At 45.0% G+C, this 21,657-nt stretch overlaps 1 protein-coding gene across 1 annotated transcript; it reads left to right on the top strand.

Moving 5' to 3' along the window:
- Nucleotides 1-1,381: 1,381 nt before the first annotated feature.
- Nucleotides 1,382-21,611, top strand: LOC103627823 (uncharacterized). Its single transcript, NM_001357003.1, has 8 exons — nucleotides 1,382-1,776; nucleotides 19,262-19,409; nucleotides 19,492-19,642; nucleotides 19,952-20,077; nucleotides 20,148-20,228; nucleotides 20,314-20,512; nucleotides 20,608-20,890; nucleotides 20,977-21,611. Exons 1-8 carry the CDS (start codon nucleotides 1,531-1,533, stop codon nucleotides 21,216-21,218), a joined length of 1,476 nt encoding a protein of 491 aa, NP_001343932.1. The 5' UTR covers nucleotides 1,382-1,530; the 3' UTR covers nucleotides 21,219-21,611.
- Nucleotides 21,612-21,657: the final 46 nt, after the last annotated feature.

The following is a 21,657-nucleotide window of genomic DNA, read 5'->3' as shown; positions in this document are numbered from 1 at the left end:
CTTTTTTTGTAAACATTTTAGAAAATTAACTTTTATGTAGTATAAATTTGAAAGCAGTTTAGACTCTGCTTTTGCTGTTTATCCACACTCACCATGTTAACAAACATATGTGGTAAATAGAAAGTAAAATAAGATTGAAAATAACTAAGTGTTATAATAAATAAATTTTAAAATAAATTTAAGGAAAAAATAAAACTAGTAATAAAAAAATATTTTAATAAGAAATTATAAAAAATCAGATACATGATTAAAACATATAGTCAAATAAAGTGTATATCAACAATATGTAGTTTATTTATAATAGACAATTCATTGAAGTTTGAACCAAACGAATTTTCGCCTTTTCACAGCGAACAATTCATAATAACCTTTTCAGATTAGATAGTAGAAAACAACTTTTCAGAGTAGACAACATAGTCAAACGCACCCTAAATTTAGCAGGTGCCAAACGATTTTTAAGAGAATCAGTGTTGACTCCGTTGGATTCTCTTGAATCAACCAATAAGTTGGGCGTTAGAAAATAGGAATAAATTGTGCTACCTATCCTTAAAACTTATTTAGGTGTGTTAAACGGGTCCTTAAAATTTCAGAACAGCCAATTAGATACATAAAGTTCGTTCCATTATTATTTTAGTCCAATAAGATGTGAATAAGACCTGATTAGCCGACGTGGCCTTGCCACTGTGTCGTCCACGTGGTATGACATCGTCGGAGCAGGACACGCAAGGCTGCCACGTGGATGACAAGGTGGAAAGGCCACGTCAGCTAACCGGTTCATATTCACAACCGATTGAAATAAAATGACACTGAAACAAAATTTAGTGATCCAATCGGCTATTTTGAGAGTTTAGGATATGTTTGGTTTAGGGTCAAAATAGGATGAGGCAAGGGCGACACCGTCCCTCGATTTTTTAGGATCACGTCGTCACTAAAAAATACTCCAAGGTTTACTTCGCCCTACGTGACTCTCATTCAAACACTATTTAAACTGTGACCGCTTCTTCCATCACTCCATGTACATCTAACCAAACACACTCTTATAGTCGGGTTTAACGCACTTGAACAAGTTTAGAGACCGCCACTGGTATATAAAAAATAGCGTATCTAATTCTATTATGCGTTGAGTTTGTACTTAAAAAATAAAAAATATTTTAACCATAAAATCACTTCTACCAGACAATAAGATCTCATAGAAAATCAAAACGTGATAGAAACCTAGCAGAGCCAGGCAAGTAGACATTTGACCGGCGATATCTGTGTCTGTGGGTCAAACGAAGCATGTCGTCGACTCGTCGTACACTGTGAGCTGCCCCTGTCGATTTTCTGTGCTTGCCGTCGGTAAGCCCCCTATCGGCCATCGTTCTCATCACACTCTTCTGCAGTTCTGCTTCCCACACCTCCCATGGCGCGTCCTCTCCCAAAGCCCTAGCGCTCTAGCCCCCGAATCCTGCCCTCCCCTCCCGCCAGAAGCCCGCCCGCCTACCAGCCGCCACTGCTCCCACCTCGCCCGGAGAGAGTCAGTGCGAGGCCATGGAACACCACCACAAGCCAGGCCTGCGTGTGCGCCTCCGCATCACCGCCGCGCGGCGCCGCGCGTGGCTCTCCGCCTGTCTGCGCCCCCCCTGCCGCAAGCCGCCGCGCCGCGACCACTCGGACTCCGTCCACAAGGTCGCGCGCCGCGAGATCGGCGGCGGCCACCGACGCCCGCCGCGGCCCGCGGCGCCCTCATCCTCCTCATTCTCGTGCCCTGAGAAATTCCGCAACTTCCAGCTCCAGGTTTGTCCTCGGCGCCCCCCCTCCCCCCTCGTAGCTGTAGCAGGCTGTCCGAGACTCTAGTCGCTACGCCGGCTGAGACAGGAAACTGGTAGTTCCGTAACCCTTACAGTCTGTTAGGCATGTCTTGCTCGATTTGATCCTTGTTATGAAATGGCGATACTCGTGAAAATGTTAGCATAATGTTTTTAACTGAATAGCTGATAGTTCTGTGAACTGAAGTTGCTTGTGGCAAGGTGTGGGTGTTGCTTGAGACAAGGTGTTCCGAGAGGGTATAGCTCTGGCTAGATCTGGGAGTCCCAACTGTGAGGAACATTGATTCCTAATGTCGTACCCTAGTACTGTAATGTTAGGATTGCATGTTTTTTTCTTCTGAATTCTACTTGCAGTTTTTACTATGTACTCTCTCCGTTTTTTTATTTGTCACGTTTTAGTGTAAAGATAAACTAGTGAACGACAAATATTCGAGGCAGTATGTATGCTTCTGGGTTTCCTTGACATGGATTCCGCATAACATACCTGGTATGACAAAGTTTGCAATGACTGGACGCATAGTTGTCAATAGTAATTGGTAGGGCCACAAATAACTTGATGCACGAATTCCAAATCACAGTCTGCCATTACATGCTATCGTCAGTTTGCATGGCAACACTTTCTGAAAATGAACATACCTTAAAATTTTGAAATCTACGTTGCTCATTTTTTTACTTTTCCTGTTTTCTCGGATTCAGAACACTGGGACGTTCCTAACTTTGTGTACATTTATCCATGCAATGTATGAAGACTGTTGTTTGTCAGGAATCTGGAAGGCTATTAGATGTTAGTTTAACAGCAACCTGCCGGCTTTCATCCTGGCCTAGGTGAATATTTTTCTCCGAAAACCAATTTAGTCCATTGTTAGTAATGTTGAAATTTTTATATCGTCTTAAAGGGGAAAAAATCATCAAAGAGGGCATTTAGAAAGAACAAGATGATACAAACAATACGAAAGAGAAGATAGCAACCTGCATTCGAAAGGTGGTCTCATAGGTGCGTGGAGGCAAAGCTAAAAATATTTGTTTGTTGAATGAGGAAGTTCAAAGGGCTATTAAGGAAAATAAAGAATGGTACATATGTTTGTATCATGACAGGAGTGTGGACAACATAGAGAAGTACAAGATAGAAAAGAAGACTACAAGACGAGTTGTAAGTGTGGCAAAGGGTAGGCCGCATGAGGGTCTTTACGAACGTTTGAGTGCGAAGGAAGGAAAGAATGACATATATGGGATGACTAGGGTTCGTGAGAGGAAGACAAGGGACTTCACCAAGTTAAGTGCACTAAAGATGAAATAAAGCACCTCTTGGTGAAGGAGGATGAGTGTTGGGGGCCTTCGTCCTCCGAAGGTCCTCAAAAACATGATTTGACAATGTTTTCCAAGTGGATTATGTGAACAGGTACCTTCGGACTCAGAATTACGAACATGAAGTGCGGTCAGGACGAAGCCTGAACCAGACGAAGGACGGGCTGATTACCAAGCTCCACGAAGGATGGTACACAGCCGAAGCTGTGCGCAGGGAAGCTTCGTCGCGATAGCAGAGAGGGGAACCGACTTAAAGATGAAAAGACTACGTGGACCTTGTCAGATTTCCATAAGTTATTGACAAATGTAATGGACATAAATGTAATTTTACGTGGGCTGCGTCCCGCGTCTATAAATAGATGAACAGTACTCCCGTACTGTTCACGCTGACTTGGCATTTGCTTTTGCGTCACGCTTGTACTTTTTATCTTCTCTCAGGACCGAAGGTACATTTGTAATTTGAAATCATTTCTATTTTTCCATGTTAATAAAATAGAAATGATTCTATGATGATGCTTATATTATATTTCATGCTTTATATGAATCCTTCGTCATTACTTGTTATGTTTACGAAGGTATGTCTCTTATGACCTTCGTCCGAAACTCATTATTTCCCGAAGGGACATAATGCTTCGAAGGACGAAGGACTTTAACACTTAACACTTTTTATGTTGCCTTGTTCTTAACTCTTAGCATTTGAGAACAAGTCCCCAACATTGGCGCCCACCTCCGGTGAACTCACTTCCATTTCTTGAGCTTTGAATACCTTCGGCGAGCGTCACCTTCGTCATGCCGCCGAAGAAGGCTTCAACAACAGGAGCTGGCACACTGCAGTCGCTGGATCCCAATCAGGATGTTATTTCTCTTAGAGAAGCCCGAAGCCAGAAAAGGAAGGCTGTCAGTCCAACACCTCCGGATGATGATCTTGATCAGGAAATTCAAAATTTGGAGATCCTTCAGCAACAAGTTCAGCGCAGGAAGGAAAAGATGGCTCGTCTAGCTGATCTTCAGAGACAGATAGATGAAGCTTCGGAAGAGGTCCGTCATTTCGTTCAAGGCGATCAAACCCGAAGGCCTCCACGCAGAGAGCTTCATCAGGAAGATTTCCGCAATGAAGACGACTGGTATGAAGATCTCCATCATGGAAACTTTGCTTTTGATGATGCTTCTCCTCTTTCAACAGAATTGCAGGCTACACCTTGGCCACAGACTTACAAGCCACCCCAGCTTCCCATATATGACGGTCACTCAGACCCGAAGCAATTCCTAATGAGCTACGAGGCAACAATATCTTCATACGGTGGCAATACGGCAGTCATGGCAAAATCCTTCGTCATGGCCGTCAGAAGTGTTGCTCAGACCTGGTACTCTTCTCTTCGGCAGGGACAATCACTTCTTGGCAGAAACTGAAGGATATGCTCATAACTAGTTTCCAAGGGTTTCAAACAAAGCCGGTCACTGCTCAGGCCCTTTTCCAGTGCACCCAGGACCACGAAGAATACCTTCAGGCATATGTCCGAAGGTTTCTGCGTCTAAGGGCACAGGCGCCGACAGTGCCCAATGAGATTGTCATTGAGGCCATGATCAAGGGGCTTCGGCCAGGGCCATCAGCGCAGTATTTTGCCAGGAAGCCACCACAAACGCTGGAGAAGCTGCTCCAGAAGATGGATGAATATATTCGAGCTGACAATGATTTTCGCCAAAGAAGGGAGGAGGCCTTCAGATTTTCTGAGATGACCAGGGGCTTCGGAGGAAGATTCTATCCGAGGCATGTCAGATCAATTCATAATTCCAATCAAAATGATGATAAGGGGAGCCAGCAGCAAAGGCCACAGTACTCCTCACAGGCTTCGGGGCAACAGCAAAGCTCCTTCCGACCACCAGCTCCAAGAGGCAGAGGCGCCAGGGGCTTCGGCGGAAGATTCGGGGATCAACCCAGAAGAATATTTTGCTTATTCTGTGGTGAAAACAAAGGTCATACTACCAGGATGTGTCATGTTACCATTCAGAAGCAAAAAGAGATAGCCGAAGCTGCCGCGCAACAGGCTCAGCCGAAGCAGGTCATGCACACTGCTTCGTATCATTCGCCCTACATCCCAGAATATGTGGGCAACCATCCTGCAGTCTCTGCTGCTTCGGCAAGTCAGCCTTCAGCTTCCTGGCAACAGCCCCCGCCTCCACCTCCGTTGCAACAAGGCCAGCAGCCAGAAGGGAGCCAATATGCTCCACATCAAAGGGACTTCAGAGAACAGTCCGAAGCTCGCACGGTCAACAGCACCGTGCCAGAGTCAAAACACATCTATTGACAAATATCCTACCTTAATAGCAATCTTTTTCATTCAGTTTTATTTTTTGTAATAAAGGACATTGTTTAGGTTTCATGTAATTAGTTTCGTTGATTCCTACAAGAAAAATATGTTTTCTTCACAGGTTTGTGATAATAAAAAGGACCTTCGGACTATCGAAAATCCTTCGAAGCAACAAAAAGTCGTTCTAAGGAACGCAGAGTAAGTCTGACGAAGTCACAAAAAGTCGTTCCGAAGGGAGCGCAGTGTAAGTTTTCTGCTCCAAAGTCGTTCCAAAAGGAATGCAGAGCATACAGCGAAAAGTCAACGCTGATACCGCCTAAGTAAAAGGCGAAGAAGCTCCAAAGACGTTCCTAAGGGAATGCAGAGCTTATACCGCCTAAGTAAAAGGCGAAGAAGTTCCAAAGACGTTCCTAAGGGGATGCAGAACTTACAGCGAAAAATAAACGCTGATTCCGCTGAAGTAAAAGGCGAAGAAGCTCCTAAGGGAGGCTTATAATGAAAAAGTCAGTATTGATACAAAAGATTGTGCCCCATTGCAGGAATGTGCGTATCTTCGGCACAAAATATCATTTTGCATAACATAACATCATCACATCATTTTGCATAGCATAATCATCATACATCATGGTGCATGTGGCACAAGAAGGGGGCATGTTATCGATCTTCGGAAAATGCTTTGAAAAAGGGCAAATCATGCCAAGTTACAGGGAGAAACAATATTGATTTTCGAGGTATAGCTTCGGAGATTATTTTTACGAAGCTTGGATATTTCTTATCAGAACACTATGGATATTGTCGTGATAAATGATAAATTCTTCTTCACGAAACATGAAAAGAAGGGAAGGTGTTTTTTCGTCGAAGACTCAAAAATGGTACGTGTTTAAAGTTTCATGCATCGTAAAGAATTGAATCATAAAACAAGTATATTACATACAGGATTACAAAATATTACACAAATCATATATCAAATGTTTTTTGCAATAGCACTTAGTCTTCCCTAAGTACTATCTCTGCAGCTTCGTTCAGCAGTCGATCGACAACCTGATCCATGATAGCTTCGGCCATCTTTTTAATTTCGTCGTCATCTTTAGGCTGAGGGCCCGAAGATGCTTTAGTAGGATCTGAGTGAGGACGGGATACTATTACATCATTATTACAGATCGCGAACGAACTATAAAATTAAAAGTTATAATGCAATGAAAACTATTCGTTAGTACCTATTTGCCCTTCGGGCTCTGCGTTTTTCTCAGCAGCCTCGGCTACTTTTCTAGCCTCATGAATCCCTTTCTCGCTTTTCTGAATGATTTCTTGGGCCATTTCTCTACCACCGTTGTCCCAGATGTCGGTGAAAAATTTTCCCCCAACCGCGCTAGCTTCGGCTGAAGGATCTTTTATATCTTCAGTGGACAAGGTGGCTTCGGACTGCGATAAAATCTTTACATGTTCACATCCTTTCCCCTCCAAAATAGTGGCAATCCCTCTGGCACCAGAAAAAGCGCAGATGTCTCCGCGACTATTTAAAATTTCTTCAAAGGCCTCCGCCTCATGATTGATCCATTCCAGGGGACCTTCGGGGTTACCTCTTATAAAGTTTTCTTCTTGCGAAAATGCGCCAACGCTGGCGAAGCTAGTTTTTATTTTCTTGACACACTCTATAGATTTGTCGAAGCATTTCTTCTTGGCTGACCGAAGCTCTTTAACAGTTTCTTCTAAATGATTTGCCCATTGGTCGCTGAGTTCTCGCCTTGTTTCTTCAAGTATGCATTCCTCTTTAGCTCTGGCTAATTGTTTACGAAGGTTTTCAATTTCACACTTCTGAGCTTCGGCCTGACCTTTGAAAATAGCTTCGTCTTCTTTTATTTTATTTATTAAGGAATGCAATATTTTGTCTTTTTCGAGACCTTCGTTCCTCAGTTCAATTACTTCGGAACGAAGGTTGCTCAGGGCTATAGTACATCCTTCGTCCTCAGCATCTTTCTGTGCTCTGAGGGCATTGCTGAGTATCAGGCCCTGCAGACAGGAATATGTCTGTGTTAATAGTTTTAAACAAACGAAAAATCTTGAACTCAACAAAAATATAAGAATTCCATTTGTCGCACCTTTAAACTGTTGTAAGCTAGGCTGTCAGCCAGATCGTTCTTTGACAGCACCGAAAGTCCGTCTTCTAAAGTTGGGAATCCGAAGCTTCTGCTTATCTCCCGACAGACAGAAATTTCCTTGCTGTCGGGGAGGCAATACAAGAAATCTTCTTCTCCACTGCCATTAAATATCAACGCCCCCTTTGGATATTTCAACTTTTGGGCATAGTGTTGGGCCTCTTGTTCTTCTTTTTCTGATAATTTTTTCCCCGAAGCATGACGAAAAATATAATCACGAATTTTGGGGGATGCTTCGGGGGTAACAACACCAGTTCCTTCAGCAAAAGTTGGCTTTGTTATTTTTTCTGCCTCACTTTCCAAGGTTTTTGCCTTTGTGGACTCTGAGGGCCCAGCTTCGGCTTCAATTTCTTGCTCTGGAGCTGCAGAACCAGAAATTTCAGCTGTTGTTTCAAAAGTAACAGCAGCCTTCTTCGGAGGTGTGCTTGAAGTCTTAATTGTTTCTAGTACATCTAGCACATTCGCCATTCTTCTTCTTTTTGGAGTCATTGCTGGCGCTTTTTGATTTTTTGTTGTCTCAACATTTGCTGCAGGACTCACAATTTCTGGTACTTTTTCTTCAGTTGGTTTTTCCACTTCTGCAATTTTTTCTGTGGATAGTGCTTCGGCCATTTCTTTGGTTTCTGGCAGCGAAACCTTTGGTTCTTCTAGTTCTATCTTTTTCGCCGTTTCGGTCATCCCTGCAGCTGCAGGTGGCGTGACTGGTCTGATTGGCTTTTCAGCTTCGGTGACCGAAGAAGATTTTTCGGTAAACTCCGGCACCGAAGCTGGTTCGATATAACGCGGCCGGTGAGTGAGGATTTTTATTTTCTTTCTTTCAGGCTCTGGCTCGCTAGGAGCAGTTCCAGCTTCTTCTTTTGCAGAGGTTATGTTCTTTCTTTTCTGCCTTCGGATGGGGTAGCAATAGTCAGGGTAAACAAACCCAATTGCATCAAATACCCGATTCAGCCTCTTCTTTTTTCGGCCTCCGAAGGCTGCTGACATCGCGGTATCTTCGGCCTTCGAATAAGCACCAAGTAATTCGTCACTTAAATTTTCAATACTCTTTAGCCAGTCGTCATCTGGCTCAGTAAATTTATCTCCAAACTTGAAGGTGTACTTCAGTCTCACAAGCCCACCTTCGTCGGTCTCTTTTGTGGTTTCTTGAGGCATTTCCCATTTCTCCGCAAGCGGCCACACCCGGAAGGCAATATGTTCTTGTACTAAATCTCTTGTTCCAATAAAAGAGCAGATGACGCCGAAGGCCCTCTGGCATTCTTCGGCAGCTTCATTCATTTCCACCTTCGGCCTCCGAAGGCCGAAGCTTTGCCAAATAGGACGCATAATTATACCTTTGATGTCTTCTCGTGCTGATAGGTCATTCTTCACATAAAACCATTCTGTCATCCAATCCCCGGGCCATCTCTTCCGAAAGGTTGGTACGGGACAGCTTGCCCCGGAGCGAGAGACGAAACTGTAGCAGCCAAAGTTATTGTGGTACTGTTCTTTGCCCCAAGGCTTTGTTTCATATAATAATTCATGTATATTACAGAAGCTTCTTGCGTCAGGCTTCAGACCTTGGCTTCTCGTGGCCCACACGAAGATATTTAGCCTTATAATAGCCTCTGGAGTAAGTTGATGAAGATAGACTTCGAAGATTTTCAACACCTCCACGACGAAGCTGCTCAAGGGGAATCGCAATCCGGCTTTCAAAAAGCTTCGGTACACCACAACTTCATTTTCTTCAGGGTGTGGACAAGTCTTTTCCCCTTCGTCCGCCCTCACAATGGACAGATCCCGGAAATACCTTCCTCTCATATTAACAAGATGATTCTCTTTGATAATTGATTTACCATAAACTGAATGGCTTGGTCGCCAGGGGCGATCTTCGGAGTCTTCGCCACCGCTGTCCACATCATAACTTTCACTGTCACCAGTATCTTCAGACAGCCCTTCCAGAATTTCCCTGGTGATCTTTTCTGTGTTGGTCTTCGACATTGCTATAAGAAACCCTAAGTTCTTCTCTTCATCAAGACTCAGCTTCATTTCAGCAGCAGCCTTCTTAGCAGCTTCAGACATCTTCGGAAACACTAAAAAACTGTTTTCAAAGCCGAAGCTTCAAAGCTAAAAGCTTAGCAGATCACAGTGCACAAGAGCTAAAAAATGAGTGAGCAAGAGTGGTTGGCCAGAAAGCGTGCAAAATAAGTTTGCGGTATGGCCGTATTTATACGCTTGATGCGTTGAAAGTTGAAAGACCCCACTTGTCATTGAATGTTGCTATTCTAGCAAAGGGAAGGTGTTTTTTCGGACCTTCGGCATAAAGCCTTCGTTCATATCGCAATCTGAATTTATTATTTCAAACAAATTAATATTGCGAGGGGCTACTGTTGGGGGCCTTCGTCCTCCGAAGGTCCTCAAAAACATGATTTGACAATGTTTTCCAAGTGGATTATGTGAACAGGTACCTTCGGACTCAGAATTACGAACATGAAGTGCGGTCAGGACGAAGCCTGAACCAGACGAAGGACGGGCTGATTACCAAGCTCCACGAAGGATGGTGCACAGCCGAAGCTGTGCGCAGGGAAGCTTCGTCGCGATAGCAGAGAGGGGAACCGACTTAAAGATGAAAAGACTACGTGGACCTTGTCAGATTTCCATAAGTCATTGACAAATGTAATGGACATAAATGTAATTTTACGTGGGCTGCGTCCCGCGTCTATAAATAGATGAACAGTACTCCCGTACTGTTCACGCTGACTTGGCATTTGCTTTTGCGTCACGCTTGTACTTTTTATCTTCTCTCAGGACCGAAGGTACATTTGTAATTTGAAATCATTTCTATTTTTCCATGTTAATAAAATAGAAATGATTCTATGATGATGCTTATATTATATTTCATGCTTTATATGAATCCTTCGTCATTACTTGTTATGTTTACGAAGGTATGTCTCTTATGACCTTCGTCCGAAACTCATTATTTCCTGAAGGGACATAATGCTTCGAAGGACGAAGGACTTTAACACTTAACACTTTTTATGTTGCCTTGTTCTTAACTCTTAGCATTTGAGAACAAGTCCCCAACAATGAGATTAGGCACAAATCATGAGAGTATTTTGACAAATTGTTCAATGGGTAGAATGGGACACAACCTTTCAACTGGATGACTCTTTTGATGACATCAATAGGCACTTTGTACGTAGGATCCAAGAATACGAGGTTAGGGACTAGGGAGGCATTGAGAAGGGTGAAAGGGGTAAGGCGATGGGCCCTGATGCTATCCCAATTGAGGTGTGGAGATACCTCAGGGACATAGCTATAGTATGGCTAACCAAGTTGTTCAACCATGTCTTTCGATCAAACAAAATATCTGACGAGTAGAGAAGTATATTGGTACCGATATATAAAAATAAGCGAGAGATTGAAAGTTATACTAATTATTGAGGAGTTAAGTTGATGAGACATACTATGAAGCTTTTTTTTCTCGAACACGCAGGAGAGCTATGTATTATTATATTAAGAAGATAAGAGGGACAGAGGGTCCAAAATAGACCAAAACATGGAGGGAAAAGACCACCTTACGGTGGCCAAAAAACGAAAATACATAAAGGTATCCATAACTGAAACCAAACCACCCTAAACCTACAGTCCAGGAATGAGGGTCGTAAGGAGAGAGAGACTCTTAGCCCTTGCCATCACCCATAGCTCTCTTTCTTTATCAACTCTTATGATGACAAAATCCACACTCGGAGTGGTCTTATCGAAGACACAACCATTCCTGTGGTTCTAAAGCATCCAGAATCTAAGGATGATTAAGGAATTTAAGCCCTTTGCAGCTAAAGATGTCCAATAAGCACGAGGCCTGCGAGCCCGGCACGAAGCCCGCGGTTTGGGCCCGATCCGAGCCTGGCACGACCCGGTTTTATGCGGGCCCGAGCCAGCCCGACACGAATAAGCGGGCCGGGCTCGGACAGAAAACTAAGCACGGTGGGTTAGCCCGGCACGACCCGTTTACCTCTAAGCTCGTTTTTTTGCACTAAATCATGCTTACCGGCTCGCTTAGCCCGTTTTTTCGGCCCGCTTTTTCTGCGCTTACCGGCCCGGCATGTTTAGGCCCGCTGCGGGCCGGGCTCGGACGAGCATGCGGGCTTAGATGGCTCGGCTCGGTTTTATAACCGTGCCTGGCGGGCCGGGCCTAAAACGGGCCGGGCCGGGCGGCCCGTTTGGCCATCTCTATTTGCAGCGATACCTTGCACCTGATGATTAACCTTCCTCCGCCAGCTCATATATTTTGATTCTTCCAGCTAGGGGGTGAGGCCGGTTGACCTACCCAAGAAATCAGAACCATAATTGTCTTGTAAAAACGCAATCTGCCAGCATATGGTCAATTGTTTCCGGTTCCTGGTCACAAAGAGGGCAACAACCAGAATGCTAAAACCCTCGTTTTTGTAGCTGGCCTGTTGTCCTCCAGCACCTTTGGAGGGCAACATGTCACAAGAAAATTTTACATTTTGGTGGAGCCCAAGACTGCCATATTTTCTCACAAGGTTCAAAATGAGTTGAGCCAGTAAATACTCTCATAAGCTGCTTGGTCGAGTAATTATCATTATTCGTGAACCTAAAGATGTGTTTATCCTCCATTAGCTGCTGCAACTCAACCACCCTCAAAGCTTCCCGAAGGGTAAGGAAATCAGCAATGACGCCAACTGTTAAAGCTCCTTGGATATCATGTATCCAACTTCTATCCACGAGGGCCTGTTGCACCTTTCTGTTATTGACAATACGTCTAGGAACAACAACAAACAATCTTGGAGCTAGGTCCTGTATACACTTTCTATGCAACCATTGATCCTTCCAGAAAAGGCTGAAGCACTATTGCCAATCTTTGTGACCATATCTATATAGAAGAAAGCCTTGACCTTATCAAAAATCTTTATAGGAAGGGAGGACCACAACCTCTCGGGATCAGTCCTGGCTAACCACAACCATCTCATGCGGCCGTACTATGAAGCTATGGAGAGAGTTATCGAGCATAGTCTGAGAGGAATAACGATGAACTCTTTGAACCAATTTGGTTTCATGCCTAAAAGGTCAATTGTAGAGGCAAGTGATGAAGCAGTATAGGGAACAAAAGAAGGATCTACACATGATTTTCATCGACTTGGAGAAGGCTTATCACAGAGGAATGTTATGTGCTGGGCTTTGGACAAACATAAAGATCTAACAAAGTACGTTGGACTCAACAACGACATGTACAACAATTTTTAGACTAGTGTTTGAACAAGTGTTGGGAACACAAATGACTTCCCAACTAGAATATGACTACATCAAGGATCAACTTTGACCCTTAACTTTTTGCCTTGGAGATGGATAAGGTCACAAGGGACGCACAAGAGGATATCCTTTGGTGTATGTTTTTACAGACGATGTAATGCTAGTTGATGAAAGTTGAGCAGGAGTAAATAGGAAACTAGAAGTTGTGACGGGAGACTCTAGAATCCAAAAGTTTTTAGACTCAGTAGAACTAAAACAATATGATATGTGATTTTGGCAGTACACACGAGGAAGGAGATGCTATTTTGGCAAGTCAAGTAGTGCCTAGGAAGGACACCTTTAGGTATTTAGGATTAATGAGAGAGAGAGGGAGGGAGGGAGGGAGAGAGAGATTTATGAAGATGTTAGCCATATAATTACAGCTGAGTGGATGAAGTGGCATTAAACATCTCACGTTCTATATGACAAGAGGTGCCATAGAAGCTAAAAGGAAAATTTTCGAAGTTGACATGGGAAGAGGCAGTAAAAGGAGATCTAGAAGGATGTTATATACCCAACGATTTTAGTTTTGAATAGGAATGCATGGAAAACAACTATCCATGTGCCCGAACCTTGACTTGTGGGTTCTGTTGGGGTTTTAACTCTTACCCTACCCCAACTTGCTTTGGATAAAATGCTTTGCCGTTGTTGTAGGTGGAGTGGTCGGCAAAGACGTCGAGGTGGGGGTGCCTGAAGCTGAAGGACGGAGATGCAGAAGTTGGTGGGTGCGACGCGATGGGGATGGGCGTGGATGGCGTGGGAAGGGAGACAAGTGATGACAGAGGAAGGTGCAAGTGCGTCGGTGCTCGGAGAGGTTAAGGCGGACGCGACCACAACCGTGACGGCCCACACTTGTATTGTTGTGCGACCCATGGGGAGAGGGTTCCGCCGAGTGTAGGGAGGGAGCCAGTCACGGGTGTCGGGGTGCTGTTGGCACCGTCCAGAGGGGCGCAGTGGAGGCTGGAGCGATGGGCCGACGCGGTCCGCTGGTGGTGGAGTGCCGAGGCCGCAGCGACATGGAGGGTAGTCATAGGGGGTGCGAAGGTTGTGGTAGGGGAAGGGGCCCTCAATGGTGGGAATGGCGCAAATGGTGGGGGTGGGGGATCCTAGCAACATAGGTGCGACAGTCGGGTGGACTAGCTTCAACGACCCAACGACAGAGGTGAAGAGGGTATTGGGCTCGACGACGTGGCGCCAGGGGAGGGTAGGCGCTCGGCGGTGGTGGCATTGTGCCGGGGGACGTGCCCGGCAATGTTTACAAGTCGGGCGTCCAGCTGGTCGAGTGAGAGGGGCGACCAGGCGACTAATCGCGATTAGGGCGACGATTAGTCGACCTAATCGGTCCTGGTCGACCTCTGGTCGTCCGTTAGTCGTCCTATAGATTTAAGGACATATGTATATGTATATAACTATATATTAACTATATAAACATTGTATTTCTGCAATAATATAGGCATAATTAGTAGCAGACTAGCAGTAATTCAGTAAAAGTGTAAAACAGAATCCATCCAAAGTCCAAAGTCCAAACTGAAAGTAATATTGGCATAATTACTTGCAGTAATTCAGTAAAAAGTACAGCAGGAACCTGCTGGCTGCTACCTAGAGCAGATCAACATCCAAACAAATCGCGCTAGAGCATCCAAACTGCATTACCTGCTGGCTGGAGCACTTGGAGGTTGGAGCAGAGACGTCGGCAGAAACCAGAGAGGACAGAGGAGAGGAGTAGGGTTTCTGGCGGCTGGGAGGGGTCCTGGTGGTTGGGAGGGTTTTTGGAGGGGCGGGCTACTGTAGATGGGCCAAAAACCAGAGTGAAGCCCAGTACCAAAACTGCAACGACCAAAAACGACCAGGAAGTGTTCGACCAGACGACTAATCGCCCAGGTCGACGACTAGTCGGACGACTAGGACGACTAGAAACCCTAATCACGTCGTCCTCCTAATCGCCCTCTTCCAGGCGACCAGCCCGACTAATCGCGATTAATCGCGATTAGTCGGACGACTTGTAAACACTGGTGCCCGGTGAGAAGGGGAGAGCCGAGGACGTGATGCCGACCACCATGACCGACCACTGGCGAGGGGAGAAGTCATCGGCCATGAGCAGGGTGCTGGTGGCGGAGGGAGGGAAAGGGAAGACATATTTTGTGGCTAGATACCGTGTTAGGAGAGGGAAAACCTTAACCCTAATTGGACAAGGGATATATTAATATATAGGCAGGTACATGGGCCAAGGCCCATTGCATGAGACAATATGCTAACACTTACCAACACCAACATGTGAGCAACAATATTTCAGACATATGTTGCATTTCTTTGGTTATACCATCTTGGAGTATTATTGGTCTGTTTGGTTCGCTATCTAACGTGCCATATTTTGCCACGTCTAAGGTTAGGCAGGTTTCACCGGCTTAGGTGTGTGTTTGGTTTGTAGCCACATTTGTGGCAATATTTTTGTCCTGCTGCGTAGCCCCCCCTCGTCAATTACTTTTAAAAGTGTGGCAACAGATTCCCTTAGGCATGCTACGATGTGGCGAACAATTTGAGCGCCTAACCTTAGGCAAGTGTGGCAGAAAATGTGTGGTAATTTTTGGCAACTTAGGTATACAACCAAACATGCCCTAAATTATTGTACGATATGGATTTTATTTGCCGACCATATGGCGTTGTCGATTGAGTTGGAGGACCATGGTGAGAAAACTGAGTGCACTGTTGAGCACCAGATTTGGCACCTAGATGGCCGGACGGTCCGACCATGTGCCTCGGACAGTTCGCTCCACAGACGGTCTGCGGGATAGCCCGGACGGCCCGGGTTAGATTAATTCAGGCTAGAATCCTCATCCCTTGCATGATTATCCCAACAAATCTCGCGAGGAAACTATTGGAAACCGCCTAGGAACGGGTCCAGACCTCTCCTATATATATATATAAGGGTACGACCGATTGAGACACACAAACAATCGATCTATCAATCCAAATCTAACTTATGCACTAGGAAGGAGTAATTTAGCCCTAGTTTTAGTATTCCTCGACCTAGATCTTCACCTCTCTTCTTCTCGCTGTTGTCTAAAGGCGTCTTGGATGGCCTGCCGATCCCAAGAGAACGCTAGGATCTTTCATCCCCGATAGTGTCCCTCCCGGGAGGCGAGACCTATGTTCTGCAGGAGATTCACGAAGCCCTCTGCACCCTCGCGGACGGTCCGCCTCCTCCACGCGGACGGTCCGCGCGCCTGCAGAGAAGAGTGGTGCTCCTTGCGCAGAGTCGCGGACGGTCCGCGCTCTCGCATAGAGAATCCCCAAGGTCTCGTTCAGCGAGAGCGGGATCTATGGATGCTTGCTTTTTTCCTCTCCCATTTCAAAATTTGAGTTTATGTTGTGTGCTACTATAGATAGAAGAAACCCAAAAGGAACACAATTTTCAGTATGTGATCTTTCAGATATGGGTGTACTTTCAAGTGTGGAGTACATGTGTCAGGGCCTAAGGAGGCCCACGGAGGGGCTGCGGCAGCAGAAGCCACAGGTCTTCCAAGGGGGATTAGGTAAGGATAGTTAGAGATAAGATTAGAAGATTAGTTGAGATTATTTAGGAGATTAGTTGAGATTATCTAGGAAGGTTATCAGTTAGTAGTTTGTTGAGAGTTTTTAGGAGAGTTTTAAGGAGATAAGGATGTCTAGCTAGGCAGGGGCGACCAATCGACCTATTTATGTAATCAATGGATGAGAAATAAAGCAGACAAGAATTAGAAGGGAGAAACCCTCCTCTTGCTCGGCCGTGGGCAGAGGCCCCCGACCGACGTTTCTGCCCATCGATACCCCTCTCCAATCCCTCACCGATCTAGCGACCATAACACCTGGTATCGGCTAGCTTGGGTTTTGATCTGATCCCATGGCTTCTGCTGCCAATTTTGCGGCGTCATTCTGGCAACTGGCGTCCCCATCTCCATGGACTGCGCTGCATGTCACCTTCGTCACGCCGTCTTGGCAACCAATGTCCCCATCTCCATGGGCTGCGCCACATGCCACCTTCGTCACGTCATCCTAGCAACCAACGTCCCCATCTCCATGGGCAGCATAGCCTGCCAATTTTGTCACCACATCCTGGACGCCGCCGTGCCCATCTCCAGGGACAAGGCCAAATTTCGTCACATCATCTTCGTTGATGGCGTCTTCGTCCCCATGGGCGACGCCACTAGGGGCAACCACGGCTCAACAATCACTAGCTCCATCGATGGGGGACTTGTGGACCAACATAAGGGTTGATCTCGCAAAGATGCAAACCACGCTCCAGAAGGTTGAGCAAGGGCTGCTGCAAATCAAGGCAACAGTGCAACATGAGCAGCACCAACTGGCGTTGTCCGCACGGCTCCAGACGTCGGCGACTGTGGGCATACAAGCTGCTGCTCGTGGCTTCCTTGCACGACTGAGAGTGCGGGAGATGCGCCAGCAGATGGTCGAGGCAGCCTTGGTGACGGTTGACCTCGACACACGGGGGCGCGACCTTGCCTGTCGGACGCCATCAGCAGCGACACCGGGCTGCTATCTCCAACTGCGAGCATGGTACGTGTCTCGCGGGCGACGAACTTCAACTCTATGACAACAAAGGCAGGGAAGGCACTCCCCTCGTCATAGGCAAGGGCGCACTATTTAGCGCCACCACATTCCGCTACCGGCCGCCACGAGGGCGCCTTTGCTGGTTATTGTTGCGACCTATTCCAGGTGCTCGTCCATGTGCTCCCCTTTCGTCCAGATGGCGTTCATGGGATCCAGATGGCTGCACACGTGCAAGTCCAATGCGCGAAGGGTGTCCGCCTTATCTTATGGGGTAAAAAAAATCAGATTCAGAATAATAAGATAAGCCGAGATGTAAAAGGCTTGTCTTCTAGGTGTTTGGTTTGGGTCAAGTAGACTCGATCTTTGAGCACCAGTCATGCTGCAGCTCGAGGACGAGCTGCTTGTCCAGGAGGGGTGTAGTGTCAGGGCCTAAGGAGGCCCACGGAGGGGCAGCGACAGCAGAAGCCACGAGTCCTCCGAGGGGGATTAGATAAGGATAGTTAGAGATAAGATTAGAAGATTAGTTGAGATTATTTAGGATATTAGTTGAGATGATCTAGGAAGGTTATCAGTTAGTAGTTTGTTGAGAGTTTTTAGGAGAGTTTTAAAGAGATAAGGATCTCTAGCTAGGCAGGGGCGACCAGCCGGCCTATTTATGTAATCAATGGATGAGAAATAAAACAAACAAGAATTAGAAGGGAGAAACCCTCCTATTGCTCGGTCGTGGGCATAGGCCCCCGGCCGACGTTCCTGCCCATCGATACCCCTCTCCAATCCCTCACCGATCTAGCGACCATAACAACATGTGCACAAGGACACAAGCCAATGTTAAGTACTATTGCAATATATGTTTTCTGGTCGCTCGACCAGCTAGTCGAACTGGGGGAACGACCAGGCGACTAATCTCGATTAGTCGTCGACTAGGTCGACTAATCGACCTCTCGTCGACCTGGTCGTTTACTAGTCGCCGTGTTCATCCAAGACCTATGTATATACTATTATACTATATAATATATAATTATATAACTATATATGAAGGATAGGGTAAACATGACATGAATTCAACAATACTGAATACTGATTTAAGAAATTGAGAGAAGATATTTGTTCATCCAATCCAAGTATCCAACTGAAAACAGCAAAGAAAAACTTACTAGTTACTAATACTACCAGTCCCAGATACCACACAGCACACATTACCACCCAGTTACCTAAAGAAGATCTTCATCCAGCTGAAATTCATCACCTGCAGCTCCCTTCCACCTGATTCTTGTTCGCCTTCATCATTCATTTGTCTTGTTGTCTCTTATTCTTGTTCATCTACAGGAGAATTGTCATCTTCTTCACGTATGTCTTGAGCTGTCACCCAGTCACGAGAAGTCTAGAAGGAGCCGCTAGGAAAATAGAGAAGAGAAGAAAAGGAAAGAGATTGAGATGCCAGGAAATTAGGAGATGTGAACCGTCGGGTAAGGGTTTATAGAGACGACGCTGGCGTTTCATCTCCCTATAGCCGGGCCGCCCGCCAAAAAAACCCACGAAATAAAAAATTCAGGATCCTAAACCCTAGTCGCGCAGACTCGGCTGATCGAGCGACTAATCGCCCCTAGTCGTCGACTAGTCGGACAACCAAGCCGATTAGGTGCTCTGATCGGGTCGGATGTGCTAATCGAGCACCCTAAACCGACCAGCCCGACTAACCGCGATTAGTCGGACGACTTGAAAACAGAGATTGCAATATATATAAATGAAAAGGACTTCATTGTGTACTACTATTATCTTTTGTGTTGCAATGCATGGTTTAGATATTCTATATTTACACATATCACATATGGTGAAATTGGCTGTGCAGGAAGAATATGACACCTATGATGATGAAGTCCATTTTCTTGTCAAGTTGCCATTTTTGTGCACCAGAACAAAAATTATTGAAATTGTTGCAGCAAAGGATGTTATATTTGCACTTGCCCAATCAGGTCTATGTGCTGCATTTAATCGAAGTAAGTCTCATGCTTTGCAAAAAAAAATCTTATGATTCCCCTCCCTTTATGTTCCTGATAAGCCTTCTTATTGTGTTGGCAGCAACAAACAAACGCATATGCTACTTGAATATAAGTCCTGATGAAGTTATTAGGAGCTTGTTTTACAACAAGAACAACGAGTCCCTTATCACCGTTTCAGTTTATGAATCAGATCGTTTCAGTTCATTAAAGTGCAGAACAACTCCTATAGAGTAAGATACCCCTTCTATTTCTTCTTGAACTACTCAAAAGTATTTTGAATTTATTATTGCTAAGCTGTTGATCTTCTCGGCGTCTTCAAAACTATGTGCACTAGTATTTCTATGCTTTTCTTCATAATTGGCGTGTCCTGAAAAATATTAGTAGGCTATCATGGATTTATATGCTGGTATAATTTTAGTTAGTTGATGTTTATTTTTTCTGTAAGACATGATCGTTTGGTACTAATTTTAAAATGGGCAGTTTCTTTAATTCATTTATTTGGACTAATTTGTCTTCACTGGTTGCAATTGGTTTTTTAGGTACATCAGAAGAGGTCAACTGAAGGATGGATTTCCTTTATTTGAAACTGAATCATTAAAATATCCTGGCTTTGTTGAGTTTGATGATGTTAATGGCAAAGTATTGACCTTTTCGGCCAAGGGTTGGTAAGTGACATTTTTTGCTCAACGGTATGACAGCAAGCATGTGCATTGTTTGATTGCTTCTTCTTTGCAGTACTTACAAAGTTTTTGATCTAAAAAACTACAACTTTCTCTATTCCATATGCGACGAGAACATCCAGGAGATTAAAATAAGGTTTGCTGTCACTGATCACTGATAAATCCATTTTTTATTTAGGTACCTCATATCGTCTTTCTTACCCATGCTCTTGTTCCATCAGTCCTGGAATCATGCTCGTGATTTACAATTACAAGAAGACGAACTGTCATGTTCCGCTGACTATACTGTCAATTGAGGATGGAACTCCACTGAAAACCTTCAATCAGTTGCTGCATCGAAATAGAAAGGTTGATTTCATCGAGCAGTTTAATGAAAAGCTTCTCGTGAAACAAGACAAGGAAAATCTCCAGATCATTGATGTAGGCCACCATTAGTTTTTCCTGTTGATTCTTTCTTTCATTTTGGGAGCAACAATTTACATCTCGTTTTCGAACTGACTCGAGTTCCTGTCCAGGTTAGGAACTCCGACCTGATCGAAGTGAACAAAACCGAGTTCATGACTCCCTCAGCGTTCATCTTTCTCTACGAAAATAACCTATTCCTGACATTCTGCAATAGGACGGTTGCAGCCTGGAATTTCCGTGGAGAGCTAGTTACATCGTTTGAGGACCACGAGTTGTGGCATCCTAACTGCAATACGAATAACATATACATCACTGCTGGCCACGACTTGATCATCTCATATTGCAAGGTCTCAAAGCAGAGGGCAGATTGTGTTGACAGTGAGGCTGGGGAAGGTACAGTTAAATTCCACTCTAAAATTTGTGATTTCTTGGTGATACTTCCTATAGCCATCAAAATAAAACCTGCCGTACCTTTTCAGTTCTGTCCATGGGATCAATTAACATGAGCGACATCTTTACTGGAAAGTGCGTCGCCAAGATCTCCCCCGCTGACCCTACTCTCACAATTGCTCCTCGGAGGAGAGGCGACGATAGCAGATCTACCATCCGCAGTACTGTCCCGGAAGCTCTTGAGGACATCACTGCTCTCTTCTACGACGAGGACCGCAATGAAATCTACACCGGAAACAGCAAGGGCCTGGTGCATGTCTGGTCAAATTAACCTTGACATCCACCCCCTACCTTGTACATACCTCCTGTACCTGCACTCGTATTTCCCCTCGTAGGCGGCTAGGCGGCTTTGTTTCCGTCTCAATGTATGTTGATTGAGGCCAATACTAGAGTACCCAAACCCCTAGGGCTGATTTAATAACCAAGGAATTGGAGGGGATTGTACGGGAGGAATCCACTCGCTATTTAAAATTGAATAGCGAGGGGATTCTTCTCCATGGATCTTCTCCAATTCACTGGTAAACAAATCAGACCTTGTAGAACAGAGATGTAATTTCATGTCTGATTATAGCGGGAGTGTAACTTCCTAGACATTATATCATTGGTAAAAGAATCTGATGTAGAGTATTGTTTTTGGTGTAAAATGTTTTCACATAAGGTGGTTTATTCCAAAATCTGTTCAAAGTTTTCGAGCATTTGGAAGTTTCTTC

The sequence above is a fragment of the Zea mays genome, chromosome 5 (genome assembly GCF_902167145.1).
Source record: "Zea mays cultivar B73 chromosome 5, Zm-B73-REFERENCE-NAM-5.0, whole genome shotgun sequence".
NCBI classification, from domain to species: domain Eukaryota; kingdom Viridiplantae; phylum Streptophyta; class Magnoliopsida; order Poales; family Poaceae; genus Zea; species Zea mays.
Note: the sequence above shows the minus strand (reverse complement) of the source record. Positions and strands in the feature narration are given on the sequence as shown.